The following is a 23,346-nucleotide window of genomic DNA, read 5'->3' on the forward strand; positions in this document are numbered from 1 at the left end:
GTTTTAAAAGACCTATCTAACGACTCCCACACTATAGGGTGGAAGCGAAAAAAAATTCATCCCCACTTTAATGTAGGGCAGTCACCATAAAAAAATATTTTTTTTAAGTTTCTATTATTAAATTTGGCATGAATATATAAATTTGTTACACTGACAAAGTCGTAAAATATAAACTAGAAAAAAAAAATTTTTAAGGTGACTCCCCTACATTAAGTGGGGATGAATTTTTTTCGCTTTAACCCTATAGTGTGGGGTAGACGTGTGCGCCGCGCCGGCGCGCCGCCGCCGCCGGGCTTTTTGACCACGCCGCCGCCGCCGATAAATGATCGGCGTGAAATCGGCGTGACCTTGAGTGTTGTTAATTAGCTATTCCAAGTTGGTTTTTGGATTACAACATGGATTTTTTGTATTATTTATGTTACAGTTGTCAAATATACATCAATTATTAATTAAATGAAACTGAATAGCCAGTTGCAGAAACTATTTGACACACCAATTAAAGTAACTGAGTAATCCTAAGTATTCACCGTCAACTGTTAACGAACGAACGAAGACTACTGCTAGTGCTGCTTATACCTTGGACAGGTGTTCTGCCTTTTCGCAGAACTATTTTTGGCGGAATTTCATTTGCCAACCAACAGTTTGCCGACGTTTCACTTTGACAACTAACGATTAGCAAATTTTTGTATGACAACGTTTCAATTGGTAAAATTATTGTAAAGCAGATTATTATAACGCCTCTAAACTTTTGGGAGACTTATCATTTGTCAAATCTTACACTTGGTCGAACAACTCTTGGACGAATAACGTTTCGTTGAAGCTACAGTTCGCTTTTCATACATTAGGCAAGTTACAAAATTATAAGAAAAAGATACATACCAAAAAATCAAAAATGGCCGAGTTGTTGGACTTTTTATAATGTATATTTTAATATTTGAAGCCAGTGGCAGCGAGCGAGCGAAGCGAGCGAGCAAGACCTTCCTGGGCAGAGCCGACTTGAATATGGTTAGGTTAGAAGACTAAGTGCCAGTTGCACCAACCACATTTGACAGACTGATCAACGTCAGCCGGCGCGCCCTGGCGCTTTATTATGAAACTTTCCATACATAAAAATTTTGCGAACTCTTTAACAATACGAACAGTTTGGTGCAACCGACCCTAAAGGAGCAAAGCTCCCGCCTTAGTCTTCGAGGTTTTTTTTTTCAACAACCCAATAAACGTAATTACACAGCAACTTTCGGGTCAAATATCCTAACTTTCGTGTCAAATATCTCGGCCATTTTTGATTTTGGAGAAAAGTTATTCCTACAAAACATGCTTATTTTAGCATATTGTCTACGATTACTTAAAAAATAGATGTTATAATGACACAACATCCATCGTAAATTTTACCAAGTCCTAGATTTTTGACAACTTGCGGGTCAAATATTTTGGCCATTTTTAATTTTAGCGTAAAGTTATTAAGAAAAAAGTGATTATTTCATCGAAATCTTGTAAATTATCTAAGTGTTTTGAAACCCCTGTTTTTTTCATTTTCTCAAAAAAAATTCTAAGTCCCAGAAACGGCCCCCCTTTGGTACAGTCTGACCAAATGAAACAATTGGTAAACAATAAAGAACTAAGTGTATATTATGCCAACTAAAACATTCTACGACATGAAAGTTGGCAATTTGAAAATTGACATTATAAAACACAGACCAAACGTTTAGTTGGTAACTGTGCGGTTGGCAAATAAAAAAAAACATTCGATAAGTTGGGAAATGAAAATTCGGCGAAATAAGATTCCGCCAAACGTGAGTTGGGAAGTGATAATCGGCCATACCCTTTTCGGCGATAAATAAGAGAACCCCTTGGACAGCTAGAAGAACGAACCCCTCCATTCTCAAAGAGCTCTATATCGCCACACATCTCTTCCCAACATGCCATGGGTGAGCCCTTAGATTCTTCGGACATATTATCCAACGCATGATGTGGAGAAATACATGAATTTAAGCCGAATGAATGGCAAACGTGCTCGAGTTGGAGCATGTGTGAGATGGTCGAACGCTATGAAGAGGTCGGCTTGCAGCAGTCTGCACCGTGCAGTCCATACGGCTTATGACCGCACGAAATGGAGACAAATTACATGTCGCGAGCCTCAGCAAAGAGAAAACGAGAAAGAAAATAGTGTGTGTGAGAAGATAGTGAGCCTGGTGCTTGTACGACAAAAAAACCATCAAAAAGAAGCCATAGCAGTCCACTATAGTCTAGCAAATGTCAAGGATATGTGGAGTTCTGTTTTGTTAAAGTACGTCATTTTTAATAGGATAAGCCAGGGGTCACCAATTAGTTTCTTCAGGGGTCCGATTTTTAAAAATAATGTGACCATCGCGGTCCGTTTCTACTTGAGTTTATTAAATAAGTATTAAAATTATATAGGTCGGCGGTCCGGATCCGGACCGCGGTCCGCCATTTGGTGACCCCTGGGATAAGCCATGGAAAGCTTGAGAAAATGGAGAGTTACAGATCGGATCGAAGGTCATTGGGACCAGGTAACCTCTTAATGCAAGCCAGTTACTAGGGAAAATAAGTTATTATACCCATCCTATATTCATTTACAAACCCTAGTATACTCACAGCATATTTCTAACTATACGTAGTTAACTGACCAGTAACCTGCATTGATAAAATTTTCAGGAAAAACAAAAAATTAATGATTTTTCTTAAGAAACCTGAAAGTCAAGGTCACGCCGATTTCACGCCGAAAACACGCCGCCGCCGCCGATTTTTTGGCAAACACCGCCGCCGATCATTTTTCAATCGGCGCACACGTCTAGTGTGGGGTGTCTTGGATAGGTCTTTTAAAATGAATAAGGGTCTTTAAGGACCATTTTTGATCAACTTAATATTTTCGGAAATAATCGATCTGAAAGAAAAAAAGTTGTGTTTTCCACTTTAGTTCCCCTAGCATTTTAACCATGGGTCCAAAAAATATTTAAAAAATCGTGAAAGTAAAACTTAGTAAAGACTTTCAAGGAAAAATATAGCGAACCTAATCGGTTTAGCAGTTTTTGAGTTTTTGCAAATAGTCTATTTTGACGGACGGGTAACTACGGAACCCTACACTGAGCATTACCCGACATGCTCTTGGCCGGTTTTTTTTAATATTATATCAGCAGGTCGCTTAGCTTGCTAATCCTAAACTTTTTTTTTATGATGAACAATTACGAAAAAACGACGTTTTCTTAATCCGTCTATTTTTTATCTCTTATTTAACTTTAACAGCCTGTAGCTCCTAAAGTATTGATCGCAGAGTAAAAATGAACATAACCAAATTTGTCAAAAATTTTCTGATAAAACTGTTGTCCGAAGTAATTATAATGCTATTCGTACAGATATTCGAGATATGAGGCTAAATGAAATGAATCATACACTAAATAAAATAACTACTACTATCAAACTAAATGACACCGTCATGTCAAGGTAACAAGTCTCATCTTGCCACGACTATTATAATAAACATGATGGTGGATGTAACGTCAAGGTGTCAGTGCAAGTGTCAACTTGGGTGCGTTCACCGCGTTCCTAAATAATACAAATTGCAGAACTAAACTTGTCCAAAATTCGACTAGCTAAAAAAGTCACAAAAATTGCCTCAAGATCGTAAGTCACGCACATGTCACACGAGAAGGCGAAAAGTCACGAAAAATGTGACTTTTGTGACCATCTGGCAACACTGCAAATTAGACAGATCTGATTTGACATTTGGGTGAGACGCCATGTTGGATTGTTTTTTTTATAATTCTACACTACTACTGTAGACGCGAGGAAATTTCGTCACTTATTTTTTGTTTCGTGAAAAATCAGGGCAGATTCATTGATTTAAGCTGTGTTGTTAATTTTGTAATAAATTACCACGTATTTGGTCGAAACTTAGTTTATGAAAGCCGACAACATCGTTGACGAACTCGTGCGCAAGCACAGTGCCGGAGAAAGTTGTATGCACTATAACCCAAAGAGAATATAATCACTACCCTTCAAGTGGCGGTCAACCCGTGAATGGTCGATGCGAAAACCAGTAAACTGTCGTCCACCAGTGAGTGGTTAATGAGGTGTTGACGTATTTAGAGGTGAAATTGAACGCATTTAAGTATAGTTACGCTCTTCTAGCGCCCAAAATTAGGTAGCGAGTTAGAGAAGGATAGCATACCATAAGAATCACAAAAACACTTGGTATAAATTTTTTTGGTGAGGACCATTGATTCGGGAGCGACCGCCTAGTCCGAGGTCAGTCTCGCTTTTTAAGAGGTTGTTTTGTTAAAGAAATTGTATCTTAGATCTTTTTTATTGATTTAATCTTAAAGATAAAAGTCTTCCTTTGATAATTAAATAGCAATTACCTCCACTATTCGATTAGTTTTATGGTGGTAGTCATTTTTAACAAGGAAGCTGGAAAACTGTCATTCTTCCGGAGTTTGATTACGTCTGGCCAAATGTATAAAGATTAGAATAATTTAATTGCTACATTCAAATAGCCTATATAACGCTGATTCTAACAATATGTGATTTAATATACTTTCAAACATAGAAAAGCTTGAAATTTTCTTAATCTGCGCTGACCGCCCACCGGGGCCCCGCCACTTGACTACTTTTCGCGTTTTCGGTGGCGCCACTTGAAGGGATAAGTACTTTGGCAAGCCAGCTTTGTCATTAGAAAAAGGCGGCAAATTTGAAAAATGTAGGCGCGAGGGATCGATCTCCTATACAAATTTCTCACATTTTTCTACTGACAAAAGACTGACAAAGTTGGTTTGCGAGAGTATAGTATTGCCATAGAGTAATGGTATTGCCTGATAATTTATTGAATTATGATTGATGATGATGACCATAATGGACCATAGGAAAGATCTTATACTAACTAAAAAAAATGTGTCATCATCATGCTTCTTGTGAGTTCAAGATTTAAAAGAAAATCAAGATACATTAAAAATCATTTTTATTTGTTACACATACATAACTAGGCCATCTCAACATCCACATTTTCAATAACTTTCAACTTTATCGTGATTGTGTTAGGAGTAGTTATATCTGCCACCAGGATTTCAGCACCATTAAATAATCCTAAATCAGTTATCTTCTTCTTCAGGTTGTCCCTTGTTCTCTCTTCTATGCTTTTGATTGAAGACATGTACAGCGTTTTATTGCGCCCATTAATAATAGTGGTAATGCCTGAAAATAAAAAAAAAGTTAAAAAAATACACGGTTAATTTAACTAATCAGAGTGGTTTTATTGGTTCTAATATTCAATCTAATGTACAGTCAGCTAGAACTGACCCCCCCTGACATAGAAATCTATTTGCCCTTACTACTTAACTGACGGGCTCTTCATGAGATACTTTATTATCAAGGCAAAGAGAATTTGAAATAGAGAGTTACTGTCATGGTAAATTATGTAGCTACAGTACATTTACTGCCATCTTTCGACAGATTAAAACTGTTAGAACGCCATTTGACTTTGATCATTATTCTTTCACTGATAATATGTGTCAACTTCTTTAATATTAATACTTTGACAATCCGTCTTTGTACACTCTATTCTCTATGATCGAGGTAATTACTTTGATAATTATCAAGCATTTCTAAGAGATTTATGCGTCGTTGGACTAAAAGTAAATATGGCGATGTATAAAAATGTCTACTTGCATAAGTTCGTGCGTATATAATTTCGACGAAGTATAAAAATGTGCATCTGTACATTAGACCAAATATAAATATGTTGCGGCACTAGACTAAAAGTAAATATGATGATGTATAAAAATGTCCACTTACATAAGTTCGGGCGTATATAATTTTGACGAAGTATAAAAATGTGCATCTGTATATTAGACCAAATATAAATATGTTGCGACACTAAAAGTAAATATGGCGATGTATTTTAAAATTACTCTTTGTTATATTTATTATGAGAAATGAAAATGTATGCATGTAAAATTTATTAAGTAGTCATTTTTATATTCCGACTTGATAAGACTTAGACATTTGTATACTTTGAAAGTAGTCATTTTTATATTCCGACTTGATAAGACTTAGACATTTGTATACTTTGAAAGTAGTCATTTTTATATTCCGACTTGATACGACTTAAACATTTTGAAGTATTGGCTTTCTAATACTCGGACCAATTTTTATTTTATATGTAGACATTTTTATACATCGCCATATTTACTTTTAGTCCAACGACGCATAAACCATTTCTAAGAATTATCATAGTTAAAAGACAAGTTTCTGAACGTTTTCATGATAATAATTCTGATAATCGTTGAAAATCATCCTTTTGAAATTTTAACCCTTCAAACTGACCTGGGCTTTTCATGAGATACTTGGGCTCCTCCTGGAGCTTGGTAAGTATGGTCTGTAAGGTAGCTTGGGCCTCCAGCTCCATGGTCCTAGTGGTATTGCTGCAGGCCACGCAGTCCGCGCGGCGGTCGGCGCTGAACGTGTACGTGTACACTCCGTCCGCTATGTTCAGCACCATGTAGTTGTTCATATTCACGCAGCAGGATGAGGCTAGCTTGAATACCTGGAACCGGAGATAAGGGTGGTATTCCATCTGTCCAATATCTTGGTCCAATGTCATTGGTGGGATTGATACAACGTGGGATTCATTGTGATTTGAAATGGATATTTCAATGTACTTATGTACTTCTTTGTTATGTATGTTTTATTGACATTTAGATTTTATTCTAGAAACATTCTAGACTAGTATTTTTTATTAAATTTTTTATGTTTGACGATCTTTTTTGTGAAATTCTTAGTATTAAATTTGATCTGTATAATAACCAATATAACTATGGAATATTATTGGAATAAATTGCTCTGATAATTAGCTTAAGATAATATATTATGTAAAACGTTCATAAGTGCTTGTTGGTAGGCCTACATGAATAAAATATATTTGACTTTGACTTTGACATTTTTTCACACTCACTCATTAAGCAAAATGTGAGACAAAATACAACATAGGACAAAGAAATTGGACAGGTGGATAACACCCAAAGAGCAGTGTTTTGTAATTTTGTAATGTTTAGTCACAGCACAGGAAAGAGGAGGCGGGAGTCATTTTGATGACGTCATTACTACTTTGAAGTAGATGGCTTGCGCTGCTGTCTACCGGCAGTTTTGGATACCAATAACCGTGGAATTGGAATGACATACGACATACTCAAAGTTGGTAGCGGTTACCGGCTTTGAACTAAGTTCCCACATGAGAGAGGATTATTATTTTTTGCAGCTATTTCATTAAAAATAAAAATAACAATTTTTTCCGAAACCCAGGAGCTTTGCCTTGTTAAAGATTCGTATTTAAATAAATTAGTATTTTTCACCTGATGGTAAGCAATTACCTTCGCCCATGGACATCCGCAACACCAGGTTGGTTGTAAGTGCGTTGCCGGCATTTAAGATGGGTGTACGCAAATTTCTTAAAAGTTTGAAAGTTGTATCGGTCCGGAAATACCGAGGGCGACAGTTCATTTCACAGTTTTCCTGTGTAATTGCGAATTAACATAAACTATACCGAGGGCGACAGTTCATTTCACAGTTTTCCTGTGTAATTGCGAATTAACATAAACTATACCGAGGGCGACAGTTCATTTCACAGTTTTCCTGTGTAATTGCGAATTAACATAAACTATACCGAGGGCGACAGTTCATTTCACAGTTTTCCTGTGTAATTGCGAATTAACATAAACTATACCGAGGGCGACAGTTCATTTCACAGTTTTCCTGTGTAATTGCGAATTAACATAAACTATACCGGGGGCGACAGTTCATTTCACAGTTTTCCTGTGTAATTGCGAATTAACATAAACTATACCGGGGGCGACAGTTCATTTCACAGTTTTCCTGTGTAATTGCGAATTAACATAAACTATACCGGGGGCGACAGTTCATTTTACAGTTTTCCTGTGTAATTGCGAATTAACATAAACTATACCGGGGGCGACAGTTCATTTTACAGTTTTCCTGTGTAATTGCGAATTAACATAAACTATACCGGGGGCGACAGTTCATTTTACAGTTTTCCTGTGTAATTGCGAATTAACATAAACTATACCGGGGGCGACAGTTCATTTTACAGTTTTCCTGTGTAATTGCGAATTAACATAAACTATACCGGGGGCGACAGTTCATTTTACAGTTTTCCTGTGTAATTGCAAATTAACATAAACTATACCGAGGGCGACAGTTCATTTCACAGTTTTCCTGTGTAATTGCGAATTAACATAAACTATACCGAGGGCGACAGTTCATTTCACAGTTTATCTGTGTAATTGCGAATTAACATAAACTTACCTCAGTAGCACAAGCCGCAGCTATAGCCGCATTCGTACTGGCCACCGCCGGTATAATATTCTTCAACACGCCCTGCGTCAATCTATATGTCACTCCCATAATACCGTGCTTCATCGCTCTCTCCTGTGCCTTCTCTAAGACCCAGGCTACGTGCTGCGGATCGTCACCGTCCAGGGCAGTGGCGTTGCCCCACGGATTCTCCTTGGACCATTGTAGTACCTTTACATATTCAATACAATGCTCTGGTAATCTGAAATAAAGATTAAGTTAAGTTGTGAAAGACTAATTATTTTAACCTTTTTAGCTTTTCTTTTAAGCACATTGTTTTGAACCTACACTGTTTTAGCGTTATTCATCAACGCGCTACAAGCCTCAATTTGCTATTAATTGTTTGTGTTATAATCTGTAATTTTGACTTATGATTTTTTTTAATCCTAGCTCTGTTAAAACCCTTGTATCTGCTAGGCTAGGCTTTTACCCAAACGGGGTCCATATAAAACTATCATCAAATAATATATTTATAAAACTGTTAAAACTATGGAAGTAATAAAGCTTTATATATATATATATATATATATATATAGATATATAGATAGATATGAAGAAATTTTCGTTTCTAAAACTGTTATAAAAAGAAAATAGAGTGAGTAGAAATTTCGTATGTAAAACTTCTACTTTGTGAGTATGTTATATGTCTATCCCTACTCCCTGTTAATATTATAAAAGCAAAAGTAACTCTGCCTGTTAGCTCTTCACGCTTAAACCTATGAACCAATAGAGGTCAAATTTCGTATCTAAATATTTCAGCCCTGAAGGGCATAGGATAGTTAAAGAATAAATAAAAGAATTTACCTTGGTGTATTAGCAATGGTGCAAAGCGGGAATGTGATCTGCGGTGGATACAGGTCTAGTGTGCACTCAATACATGCACTCATGCCCGGCAGGATCACTCGGGCGTTGCCTTTGAAGCCTTCAGTACCTCCATCTACTAAAGGTATCAGGCTGCTTTGGTCCAAAGTTCCTGAAATAAAGTATGTAATTCACATAATGTGTACATGAATATCATGAATACATCTTTAATTTTAAGCAGAGTTACAACAACAAATTAAAAATCATGCATCATTGATTATGTTTTATAATTACCATCATCATTATATTGAAGCAAGGACATCAGCATGCCGTTAAGCCAACGCCTAGCCACAATGGAGTCAAGACCACAAACGACAATGTGGAACTGCCTATAGAAACCCTCATCCATATCCTGGATGGCACAGTGATGAGCAATGGCCTCACAACCTGGGACTCTGAAAAAATAATTCATTTAATCTCTGTCAATTCAGTTTTTTTTACATTCAAAGTTTGCATATATGATTGTGGGCAGATGAATACTGTGCCCTGGTAAGATTCAAACTCAAGGCCATGAAATTTTGCAGTTTAATTTTATTTTAAAGTTGTTATCTTATTAGCACACTGTTTGGCCATGTATAGATAAATAATTTGACTCACCGATTATTAACAAATTCAACAGCACATTTAGCCTTTGATAATCCAATATCATTCTTCCTAAACAGAAATTGTCTGTTCAAATTAGATAACTCTATTGTATCCATATCTACAATATGGATTTTTTTAAAGCCCATTAGGGCTAGATCTTTTAGCAATTCGCAGCCAAGACCCCCAGCTCCTATTACTAAGATTTTGCACGAATTCATAATGAAATCTAATATTTCAGCAGAAGGTTCAAAATCCGGGTGGCAAAATGGACCAGATCTTTCTAATAGTTTTCGTATATTTAGCCATCTTCTTTGGAGGTATTCCGAAGTCTGGTTCTCGCCACCAGCCATTTTTCTGTTGAAAATAAATGTAAATTTCAATAAACCGGTGAATTGAAATTAGTTAGCCAAGTTTCTATTGATCTCTGATTGAAATTTTGTAAATACAAAATGTAGTACACTTGGGAAGAACTTACGATACTATCTTCAAAATATGAATACCGAAACCAAATAGAAATTAGTTAAATAAGTATATCGGCGAATGCATAAATGCACAGAAATGAATTTAAGAAGAGTGTCAAGTTTAGTCAGAAGTGTCACTGTCAAAAGTCACAGCCCGTAACAGACGTAACAGACGATTGAACTTGGTGTGGACCAATAGTACATTGTGTATTAAGGGCGGGAAATAAGAAATTACGAACGAGTGTCAATTTTAAGCCCGACGCGAAGCGAGGGCTTAAAATGTTCACGAGTTCGGAATTTCTTTACCGCCCGTGGCACACACAATGTTTTTCATCACACTTGTAAGGAAAAAAAGGAGAATTAATAAAAACAAACTTCTGTATAAAACACTTTTCCGCCCTAGGGCGAAAATTTCAATTTCCCGCCCGCAAGCCCTACGTGTAAATAAGTGTTTTTCATCACACTTGCTCGGAAAAGATTTTTTCCGCCCTAGGGCGAAAAATTCAATTTCCCGCCCGCAAGCCCTACGTGTAAATACATCTTTTCCGAGCAAGTGTGATGAAATAGTACATTGTGTATTAAGGGCGGGAAATAAGAAATTACGAACGAGTGTCAATTTTAAGCCCGACGCGAAGCGAGGGCTTAAAATGTTCACGAGTTCGGAATTTCTTTACCGCCCGTGGCACACACAATGTTTTTCATCACACTTGTAAGGAAAAAAAGGAGAATTAATAAAAACAAACTTCTGTATAAAACACTTTTCCGCCCTAGGGCGAAAATTTCAATTTCCCGCCCGCAAGCCCTACGTGTAAATAAGTGTTTTTCATCACACTTGCTCGGAAAAGATTTTTTCCGCCCTAGGGCGAAAATTTCAATTTCCCGCCCGCAAGCCCTACGTGTAAATAAGTGTTTTTCATCACACTTGCTCGGAAAAGATTTTTTCCGCCCTAGGGCGAAAAATTCAATTTCCCGCCCGCAAGCCCTACGTGTAAATACATCTTTTCCGAGCAAGTGTGATGAAAAGAATATTTAATACTCACTGTGGACCGTGTGGACAGGACACCGGATTTGTTCTGAAGCCGGAGCTCTTTGGCTAATCCTTGGCCTTCCCTGAGGGGCTACCGCGAAAACCGAAATTCGCAAATTGCGGGGATCTTACTCTTTTACTCCAATGAAGGCGTAATTAGAGTGACAGAGAAAAATGCCCGCAATTGACGATTTTCGGTATTGGCGGTAGCCCTACTGAATACATTTGTGTTTTTGGGTCCTAAAGCATGTTCAAGATACATTTAAAAAATTTGATACGGTTTACTAAAAACGTGTCAGCGAGTCGTTGCATCTTATCTGTGGTTTTTGACATTTCTGACGTGGTTGTTTCTGTCGACGAGAAAGGTAGCATAGTTAGCAAGTAATTCCGGATAACCATCTTTTTAACACATTACAAAATACAACCCCTAAATTTAATAATAAATAACCATGTTGGACAGTTTATTTGACGATGTGAAACGCATGAACAAGCGACAGGTATGTTTTCATTTATTAATTCTGCGAGATGACGTGAGCGGCGCGTTGGCTGTTATTCATATGAATTTTCATTGATTTTCAGTTTATCTACCAAGTGTTAAGCTTTGGTATGATAGTGTCTTCCGCGCTTATGATATGGAAAGGTTTAATGGTGGTCACGGGGAGCGAAAGTCCGATCGTAGTGGTTTTATCGGGCAGTATGGAGCCCGCTTTCCACAGAGGTGATCTGTTGTTCCTTACCAACTACCCAGAGGAGCCGGTTCGTGTTGGAGAAATCGTCGTATTTAAGGTTGAGGGCCGCGACATTCCTATTGTTCATAGAGTACTGAAACTACATGAAAAGTAAGTGAATTTTAAACATTTTGCAAGTTTTGTTTGATTCACTATGTAAATTCAGTTAGTTATGCAAATGTTGATGTCAATTTAATAACGTATGATTAGTAAAACTATTCTTTTTACTTACAAATTTTGCTATTACCACATACACAACATACATGTAACTTTATGTTCCATCTCTATAAGCAAACAGGAAAACCATTTACCTGTTATTTTTCATTAATATTAACAAACAACATTTGTGTGGTTGAACTGTATAATTCAGTACTAAAACTATTTTTTTTATTGTTCCAGGAGCAACGGTACAGTAAAATTTTTAACCAAAGGAGATAACAATAGTGTGGATGACCGAGGTCTGTATGCACAGGGCCAGTTATGGCTTACGAAAAAAGATGTAGTGGGTCGTGCCAGAGGATTTCTGCCTTACGTTGGAATGGTCACAATTTATATGAATGAATATCCTAAGTTTAAGGTGAGATAATTGAATGAATTTAGAAATGAGTTAGTTACCAAAAAGGTGATATTGGTGCCAAGAAGGTACTACTAATAGTAGTTATACAAAAATGTATACAAGAATTTGGCAGTCAAATTTGAATCAATGGTATAAGAAAATAGAATTTAATGTCAACTGGTCATTTATTTTCATACAGGGTTTATATACAGTGGTACTCAGGGCTCGGAACCGGTTTTTTTGAAAAACCCGAAATAGACCAATATTTTTAATTATTTTATGCTCTTTATTTAGGACTGAATCATGTAATTAGGTAACAACTTCGTATTATTAGATTAACCCATTAAAAATGAAATAATAAACCAAAGAACGAAAAATAATGTAATAAAACCAGTATTTTTTGTATGAAAAAAAAAAAACAGTTCCGAGCCTTGGTGATACTACTAAATGAAATTAATAACTAGCTTAAATCTAGAAGAGGCCCTTTAGGCATTGTAACAAGGATGTTGGCGGCATTCCCTAGCTGTAGTGGAATTGAATTAGTTTTGAAATCTATTCAATTTAAAAATAGGATGGTGGGATGCTAGAGGTCAAGGTTTTCTCCTCTAATGGCTCTAGCTTAAATTTATTTTAACTCTGTCAAGTTGACATAGAGTCAAAACTTAATTGGCCTAGTCGTAGGGCTGTTTGAAAATGGTCACTTATTTGCTGTGGTCTAAGTTCTATTAATTATTAGCTTACACAGACTAGGGGTTGGGTTTGACTCAGGCCTATGGCATGACCAACTAGAAATGTATTTTTATTTGCATACTTACATCAAAAATAATTACAAGTAACCTTAATCTACTTGAATAAAACATAGTCCATAAGGCAAAATAACACAAATAAGACCCCCACCACTTAAATAGTATGAATAAAGTTTCTTCTGTTTGTATGGAGTTGCGGTCACGTGACTTTGTCCCCTTTCCTCTTAAACTTAAAAAAGATATGGTACTTTTTAAAGTATTATATATTATCTATATTTTATTGAAAGTTGTGTTTTCTCTTTTCCAGTTTGCTGTGTTGGCGTGTCTAGCAATCTATGTGCTAGTGCACAGAGAGTGACGTCATTATGATCTGAGAGTCGTGAACATAAGCATTTGTAAAGAAGTAACATCGGCACAATGGTGTATTTAATTTTATGAATAAATGAGGTTCTCTCTAGTGTTATTAATAAATATTTTATTATATCCTCTTGATGTTAGCGACGAAAATAGTAAGTTGAAAATACAGTGAAACCTGGTTAAGTGGGACCTAGATAAGTGAGAAACCTCTATAGCTGGGACTCATGGTGCGGTCCCAACACTTTAGCACTGAATTACCTATGTTAGTGAGATAAAGCGAACCTCTATAACTGGGATTAGTTGTTGTGATTTTATAGTCACATTTACCTCTATAATTGAGATAGAGAGTGTATTTTACCTCTTTTACTGAGACTTTATTTATAAGATTACATTTTCATAATTGTTTTTTTTTTAGAATTGTATAGGAATTGACCTCTGTATCTGAGATAACGTCAATGTATGACCTCTCTAACTTGGACTTTATTGATCAATTCCCGTATTCTTACTATCTCTTAGTCTATCCACAGATTCCGCATTTATTTAATTGTCTCTAAATTACTTCAAGTTTGATTTAGTTACTTTATGTAGTTAAAACTATCGAAACGAAAGCTGAAATCTTAATAAGTAACACGAATAAACAAATTTTCATTTAATAAATTTCTAAGACGCAATGAAGTCCGTATCAAATTTTATTTTATTTTAAAATATCAATATTTGGAGAATCATTCAAAATAAATTCAAAGAAATATACTTAAACAAGAAACAGACTTTTTACTAAATTAAATATTTTTTATTTAGGGACAAGGATTATTTTACCTTATTTATTTTTAAAGATAATCACAAAATACCTTATTAACCACCTCTATAACTGAAATATACTCTATTCTCACCTCTATTAATGGAACCGTCTGTAAATGAGACAGAAATTTATTTGTACCTGGCTAACTGAGAGCCTGGGTAAGTGGAATACCTCTTTAAGTGAGACAAATCTGCTCGTCCCTTGAAGTCTCACTTATCCAGGTTTCACTGTACTACATCTACGAGTACATACTTACCTTAGGGTGGTATTCCACCTGTCCAATGTTATTGCATCTCACTCTCTCATTAAGCAAAATATGAGACGCAATACACAGGTTATCCTTAGACGGTTGGTAAAGCTGTGCGGTGAGTGTCTAGTAGAATCAAGTAGAATGTAGTTTAGCTTTTGGAACTAAATCTAGTACTTAATATCATTTTTATTACTTACCTACACGTTTTGAACGCCAGACGGCGAAATAATATGCCGTGTCCCGGACGGCAGGCGATCGCGATTATTTAACCTTTTGAACGCCACAGACGGCAATTGACGTCAACGCAAAATCGTGACAACGACGCCAAAGACGGCATTTGACGTCGATCGTTTTTTGATGATTAAATCTACTCAATAACACCCCACTTTTAGGTTGGCATTATTTATTCACAAAACTAAATTTTACCCCCGTGGCGTCAGTGGCACGGCAAATGGATACGCTGTTTGGCGTTCAAAAGGTTAACGAAATTGAACTTTACGGAGTCCCGCGTAAGTCCCTATTGCATTGGCGAAGCTGTCGGCTGTAGCCGTCGTTGGCAACCTTAGCAAGGCTTTTCGATGACGGCCACAGCCGTCTGTGGCGGTCAAAAGGTTAACGTAATACAAATCAGCTCAACCAGTCCGTTTCTGAACATAATATAACTTCTTACAAACTGCCTTAGTTAAATGGTAAACATACCTACATACTATGTGTGCCATTGATAATAGAATGATCTTTTAACCTCTTGCATAAATGTTATCAGTTATTTTTATGAAAATAATTAAAAAAAAGTTTTTATTGTTATTTCATTTGTTATTGTAACGAGGCGTGGCTCACTCCGCGATTTCATCGCTTTGCTACAGGTAGCTAAAAGTACATCCGTTCCGCACCAATTTTGGTGGCTAGCCATAAGCCGAGCGTGGCGCTGTCGCCCCCTAGCGGCCATATCTGTCCTGATCGTAACAGACGCGTTTTGTTAGAGAGTGAGTCTTCTGTACCTAGTACTATTATTTATTCTGTGTTGTAACTAAATATTTTTACGAAAATAATCAATTACTTACACTTTCCGAAGATTATCAGAGCACATACCAATAAAATATTAAGAGCGCTCTTACAAGAAAAGTCGAAATAATGCAAAATTGATGATACTAGTCGACGAAATTCAGGACTTTGCGCTCATTATTAGAAACAATGAGTACTTGTTCCAGTAAAAGCGTCTTCTTATCTTTATAAATGTCGTTGTAAATATTAGAAAAAGGACTTATTAAATTAGTAATGATTTTTTTTCTGATGGTCGTTTCCGAAAAACCCCGTGAAGCACTGAATGGCGAGCTCTTATTTGGAAATGTTGAGAATTTTACTCTGCTAAACCTGGCTATTTTGTATTACTAATACCCTGTACTTTAGGCATATCAAACTATATTTTTCCTACATACCTTTGAGAAAGAGAAAATCAAAGTAAAACGAACTCGATTTTCTCTCCGAAACAAGTGTCAATTCCTACGAAAATCTACTTAATATCGAAGTCATTTTCATACTCAAGCAATCTGCAACGTTTGCTTATACTGTTGGTATACATTAGTGTTTATGAAATTCTACTATAATTTTTTGGCAATTTTTTGAAAACTACTCTATATTACCGATGACGCGCGCTGCGCCAGCTCAGTGCCGCGGCAGAGCTTGTAGAGGCAGGACGTGTGTCGGTCGGCTCCGCACATTTTCAACGGCGACGACGAGGTTTTTTATCATTGTGTGCGGCGGGCGCCGTGTAAAACGCTATACTGTGTGCGTGTAAACCGCAACGAGAGACTTTGATCCTAGCACCGTTTTTATAGTATTATAATTTATAATGGTACAGTTTAATAAACTACCGGACAGGATTAAAAATATTTGAAACGACCTGACATTCTATATGTATTTATTTGACTCAAGATAGTACTCAGGGTCTGATGATGGAGCCGGAAGGTGGGCACCGGTACCAATCAACCATGCCACTAAACCACTTTGTGTTTAGGCTCGTTTTATTCATCTCAACAAGATCTTTGACACAAGATAGTACTCAGGGTCTGATGATGGAGCCGGAAGGTGGTCACCGGTACCAATCAACCATGCAACTAAACCACTTCGTGTTTGGGCTCGTTTGATTCGGCTCAACAAGATCTTTGACTTAAGATAGTACTCAGGGTCTGATGATGGAGCCGGAAGGTGGTCACCAGTACCAATCAACAATGCAACTAAACCACTTCGTGTTTAGGCTCGTTTTATTCGTCTCAACAAGATCTTTGACTTAAGATAGTACTCAGGGTCTGATGATGGAGCCGGAAGGTGGTCACCGGTACCAATCAACCATGCAACTAAACCACTTCGTGTTTGGGCTCGTTTGATTCGTCTCAACAAGATCTTTGGCACAAGATAATACTCAGGGTCTGATGATGGAGCCGGAAGGTGGTCACCGGTACCAATCAACCATGCAACTAAACCACTTCGTGTTTAGGCTCGTTTGATTCGTCTCAACAAGATCTTTGACACAAGATAGTACTCAGGGTCTGATGATGGAGCCGGCAGGTGGTCACCGGTACCAATCAACCATGCCACTAAACCACTTCGTGTTTAGGCTCGTTTTATTCGTTTCTATAAGATCTTTGACACAAGATAGTACTCAGGGTCTGATGTTGGAGCCGGAAGGTGGTCACCGGTACCAATCAACCATGCAACTAAACCACTTCGTGTTTAGGCTCGTTTGATTCGTCTCAACAAGACCTTGGACACAAGATAGTACTCAGGATCTGATGATGGAGCTGGAAGGTGGCCACGGGTACCAGTCTACCATGTAACTGAACCACTTCGTGTTTGGGCTCGTTTGATTTGTCGCAACAAGATCTTTGACACAAGTTAGTACTCAGGGTCTGATGATGGAGCTGGACTGTGGCCACGGGTACCAGTCTACCATGTAACTGAACCACTTCGTGTTTGGGCTCATTTGATTCGTCGCAATAAGATGTTTGACACAAGATACTACTCAGGGTCTGATGATGGAGCTGATGATGATAGACAGGTACCCGTCGCCACCTTCGCGCTCCATCATCAGACCCTGAGTACTACCTTGTGTCAAAGATCTTGTTGAGATGAATAAAACGTGCCTAAACACGAAATGGTTTAGTTGCATGGTTGATTGGTACCGGTGACCACCTTCCGGCTCCAACATCAGACCCTGAGTACTATCTTGTGTCAAAGATCTTGTTGAAACGAATAAAACGAGCCTAAACACGAAGTGGTTTAGTTGCATGGTTGATTGGTACCGGTGACCACCTTCCAGCTCCATCATCAGACTCTGAGTATCACCTAGTGTCAAAGATCTTGTTGAGACGAATCAAACGATCCTAAACACGATGTGGTTTAGTTGCATGGTTGATTGGTAATGGTACCTTCCAGCTCCATCATCAGACCCTGAGTACTGTCTTGTGTCAAAGATCTTGTTGAGACGAATCAAACGAGCCCAAACACGAAGTTGTTTAGTTACATGATAGACTGGTACCCGTGGCCACCTTCCAGCTCCATCATCAGACCCTGTGTATCTTCAGTGTCAAAGATCTTGTTGAGACGAATCAAACGAGCCTAATCATGTTACTACATGGTTGATTGGTATCCGTGACCACCTTAATCATCATCAGATCCTCAGTACCAGTTCGTTTTTAAACCCTCGTTGATACAAACTTTACAACCTATAGGTACCAAATGCAATGACGAAACATGTAAATGAGCGAGTAGGTACCTATAATTTCTTTCGAGTAATATACCTTCATAAGTACAAGTATGGGGCTATTCATAAATTACGTCGTTTCAAATGGGAGGAGTGGGGGGGGGGGGGTCTGGACATCGGATGATGGTAACATGACGTAGGAGGAAACAGATTCATCCGAAGCTTGATTTTTGGATGATTTGAGGGGTGGGGGGGGGGTCAAAAATCGTCAAAAATAGATGACGTAATTTATGAACAGCCCCTATGTACATTTGCACTGCATTTAGTATTTTCGTACTTACCAAATAACAGTTTTAGAACTTTAAAAGTTAAGTACAGTTAGTGTTGTTATGGTTGATTTCAATATGCTTCGCGAAGGATCAAGAATGTTTAATCCATCATTGTAGTGCGAGTGTGGTAGAAGGGATCGGCGTACTGAGCTCGCACGGCCTGCCGCAGCGCGTAAAATACCTAAACTCGCTCAACGCCGAAATGTAATAGCGCTCTTAAGAGGTAGTGAGTAGGTAACACGTATTTATTTCCGCTACACTAGGTTTTAGGTTTATTTTACATAATAAGTACCTATACGTCGTAAACGAAAGTTTGTGCTTGCTGCTTAGACGGATAATAGTTATTTGTTTTACAAGGGGGCAAAGTTGTTGTTTAACCGCTCGTGCTAATATTGATACCCGAGCAAGCGAAAGATATTATTCCAAAATTGAACCACGAGCGCAGCGAGTGGTTCGAAAAATGGAGTCTTGAGCGTTGCGAGGGTTTCAAAGCACGAGTGTTAAACAAAATGAATTTGCCCCCGAGTGAAACACAAAATTTTTCACCACACCAATCTCAAGCAAATATTAAATGTAAAATATCAAAGAAAATCAAACAACCAACTAACCAATCGAAATGAATGTTATTAAATATTTATCATCCAAAATCATCATTTAAAAGTCAATTCTACCAGCAAACATAAGAAAACAACTCATTTGCATTTGATTACCTTGCCTCACATGTGAATAGGGAATATTAGGCAAAGCTCTGCGTAGGTGGCACCATTAGCACATACAGTAAACAAACCTCAATGACACATCATGCGTCACTAGGTCAATCACATGGCCTACCGTGAAACACGACAATCGAAAGTTCGGTTTCTGCATCTCTATCACTCTTGCGTATTCGGTCGATAGAGATCCAGATAAATTTCGAATTTCGCGTTTCGCGGTAGGCTACCTGTAAACAAACCGCCTTGGTGCATCAGTGTCATATTTGATTGTCTGTGAAAACTTGTCAAAAAACAGTTTAAGGCACAGCATGTATAAGTTAGTCTATGGATTCACTAGAGTCGGTAGTGCTGCACTCTGGCGGCAGAACATTGCAGTAATATCCCCTAATACTTATAGCAAAGTGCAACTTTGCTATCAGTTTTTGAAGTGCAAAGTTAGCCTTTCCGAGCTGGTGTGGTGAAAAGGTATATGTTATTTCCCTGTCCCTCAGTAGAAAGATGGCAGAAAATGTTCGACAAAACAAAACCCTATTCTTTGCATCATTACATAAACAAGTCAAATATTTGGTAATAAATAGGTAACATAGAACTAGTGCCTTCACCAATTCTTGTGATTAGATTGCCAATGCGGACCCCGGGCGAAGAGCTACTTATCTTAAGATATGAATTTGTTACAGAACGTAGACGGCCGAACTGGGGCTGAAAGTACGTCGTTTTAGTCCGGGCTCGAAACTATAGATGTCGCTAGTAGTAAACGCGTAGTTGACTCCTAAAAATATTGGATCTGTGACATTACAGACTATGTAAACCTATAATGTTGTATAAAATTAATGTTGTTTTCTTTGGTAGTGAAAATGTCAAAATTCTGCAGTTTTCATTGGCTGTACAGACTAATCGAACGAGCGAGCGAAGCGAACGAAGTTCTTACATTCGACTTGTCGAACGAGCGAGCGAAGCGAACGAAGTTCTTACATTCGACTTGGGACACGCGGCTGGCTAGGGGCACGTCCCGGCATTTCAATGTTTTTAAGCTGAACTATCAGAGGTTAGTTTGATACTCAAGAATTTAAGTAAATTTGTTCTAATTTAAATGAAATTGGGTAAACGTGTAGTTGAGGGCATTATATTTTAGTCATTCAATTATGAGCAGGCTTGATCAAGGGGTTATTGATCTAGAAGAGCTTAGAAGGCTAAAAAGCTATTTGTGAGGGGTCTTGCTATTCTGGTCATCTTTTTGCAAGAAAGTATGGTCGAGTTTGGTATCAAATGAAAGTGCTCGGCTTGCTTTTTTATAATATCGTTTTACCAATTTGAAATAATTAGCAAGATAAAAATAAACATAATATAGGTATTTGACATTTGACAGGAAATATTTCGGTTTACCACAGATACAGTATCAGTTAAGGGCTCCACAGACCTTGTAATATATCCACGCGAGTTTTGATCCATTGCCGCCTATAGTGGGACATAAAATAGTAGAAATGAAATAAAATGGAACTCTAAAATTTCCATACTATAGTCGGTCAAACAAGTTTGTCAGTAGAAAAAGGCGCGATATTCAAATTTTCTATGGGACGATAACCCTTCGCGCCTACATTTTTTAGCCGCTTTTTTCTACTGACGGAAATGGTTTGACAGACTATAAATTGTTGCCATGTGTAAGCATTTTACGTTTAAGGAGGAGATTCGATTGTGATTTATTTTATGTTTGTTAAAGTCGCATCAAGAAAAGTCTGCAGCGGATTTGGTAGCCCACGCAGTGTACGTGTTATTTATACGCCATAATTTCATAGAAGTTTGACATTTAAAACGACACTTGCCCTGCGTGGGCTATCAAATTCGCTGCAGACTTTTCACGGTCTGACTCTACTCCATTTCTCCGTCATTCATTACTGGACCGATTTTGAAAATAATTTTTTTGATTATATGTATATGCATACAGATTGGTCCCGTTTTTGTCAAAACCCAGTTCTGATGATGGGATCCATGAGGAATCGAGGGAACTCCTCAAATCTTAAAGGCATACATATAGTGATTTAAGTGTTTTGATCAACAAATCAAGCATATACATTTAAAAAAATGACACTTGATGAAGTGGAACTGCTGATGATGATCAGAACGGAACTCTTCAACGACGCATAGTTCACGTTTGGCGATTTGTCCTCTTCGTTATGTTTGTTAAGCAAGTTAAGTTTTGAAGCCACATTTTTGTCAAGCTCGTGGTCTGATGATGGTATCCATGAGGAATCGAGGGAACTCCTCAAATCTTAAAGGCATGCGTATAGAGATTTGTGTATTTTCATCAGAAAATCAAGAACTTACATTAAAAACTGTCGCATTTGATGAAGTGGAACTGCTGATGATGATCAGAACAGAACTCTTCAATGACTACACATTTGGCGATTTCGATTTTGACGGAGCTGGCCCTGGAGCCAGACCTGACCCGGATCCGGGCTCTTATCTGGACCTGAATCCGCACCTGGACCTGGACCCGGACTTGGACCTGGACCAAGACCTAGACCTGGACCTCGACCTGGACCTGGTCGTGGACCCGGAACTGGACCCGGACCCGGACTCGGACCCGGACTCGGACCTTGACCCGGAAAACCACTGATACCTAAGCTAAATAAACCACTATGATTACCTATCATAAAATGTAGGTATAAAGTATAACGATGCCAAACTTACTAGCCCCTCCCGCTCAAACTCCCGTACACCGCACCGCACGCGCCGTTAAGTGGGTTAGGTTAGGTTTGAACTGCGATCCTCACAGAACCGAAAAAAAAGTGGGTTAGGTTAGGTTAGAACTGCGAGCCTTACAGAAACGAAATGCTACTAGAAAAGTGGTTTTGGTTAGGTTCGAACTGCAATCCTCACAGAACCGAACTGCTATCAGAGAAGTGGGATCGTGAGGCTAAAACTGCGACCCTTACAGAAACGAAATGCTATACCTACTAGAAAAGTGGGTGGTTTTACCTCCTTTTCTACATAGTGCACCATCTATGTACAATAATCTTTCACCGGCCCCCATAGAAGTCGGTTTTTTTTTCTTGAAAATTATTTTCTACTATTTTATGTCGAACTATACGAGTAAGTAGGTGCAACAAAGTCAATCGCTCTATATAATTTTTGGCAAACTTGGCGAGTTCTCAGTTCGGGGCGAACTACTAGTTATATAAAGCCTACAGCCTGGCAAAAAAATATCAAACCTCTGTATCTCGTAATAATGTCTAGGTACACACTTGTCTAGTTACCGTATTATTATAATACCGCAACGTAGGTTAGTGAATACAATTGTAACTATCTACTAATTATTTCCCTCGGCTACACAATTTAATTAACTCCCGAATTATTAATATAGTGCGGCAAATTACGCGTCGTGTGGGTTGGTAAGATCTTACCTATCCACTCTACACCTGGGATCGTGCAATAGGTACCTAATACCTAACTTAGAATAACCCTAGCCTAAATAGAAGGCGACGGGCGGTAGTGAAGCCATTTAAGGGTCATACGAACCAGCCGTCAAAAAGCGCTCCCATGCAATTAAAGTTCCGCTCTCATTTTAAAACGACGTGCTTAAATTACATGAAACTTGTCATGGTGTTTCCAATAGGAAACACTTTGATACTTATTAACCCCAGAGAGATAGTCCGTGGCGTTCACTTAATTATACCGCAAATGATGATGATGGAATTTCCTTTTGCAGAATTGCTCCTTTCGACTCACAGATTGATTTAGGAAGGGGAGCCAATCGAATTTTTGATGCAAAATTTTGACTTTAGGGGGTGTGCCCCCTGGTAAAAAATAAAGTATTGCTACGAGTATGTGCTTGTTAGAATATTGTTATTCTAT

General features: G+C 38.0%; 2 protein-coding genes across 2 annotated transcripts; one reads left to right on the forward strand and one right to left on the reverse strand.

Moving 5' to 3' along the window:
- Positions 1–4,962: 4,962 nt before the first annotated feature.
- On the reverse strand, positions 4,963–10,372 carry LOC134792057 (NEDD8-activating enzyme E1 catalytic subunit). The gene is made up of 7 exons (XM_063763181.1): positions 10,304–10,372; positions 9,841–10,182; positions 9,478–9,638; positions 9,187–9,355; positions 8,335–8,584; positions 6,340–6,559; positions 4,963–5,208 (listed from the first exon to the last, which is right to left on the reverse strand). Exons 2-7 carry the CDS (start codon positions 10,176–10,178, stop codon positions 4,997–4,999), a joined length of 1,350 nt encoding a protein of 449 aa, XP_063619251.1. The 5' UTR covers positions 10,179–10,182; positions 10,304–10,372; the 3' UTR covers positions 4,963–4,996.
- A 1,268-nt stretch (positions 10,373–11,640) lies between these two features.
- On the forward strand, positions 11,641–13,817 carry LOC134792058 (signal peptidase complex catalytic subunit SEC11A). The gene is made up of 4 exons (XM_063763182.1): positions 11,641–11,813; positions 11,896–12,155; positions 12,444–12,621; positions 13,654–13,817. The coding sequence occupies exons 1-4, from the start codon at positions 11,766–11,768 to the stop codon at positions 13,702–13,704; spliced, it is 537 nt and encodes a 178-aa protein (XP_063619252.1). The 5' UTR covers positions 11,641–11,765; the 3' UTR covers positions 13,705–13,817.
- Positions 13,818–23,346: the final 9,529 nt, after the last annotated feature.

This window comes from Cydia splendana, chromosome 7, assembly GCF_910591565.1.
Source record: "Cydia splendana chromosome 7, ilCydSple1.2, whole genome shotgun sequence".
Lineage (NCBI taxonomy): Eukaryota > Metazoa > Arthropoda > Insecta > Lepidoptera > Tortricidae > Cydia > Cydia splendana.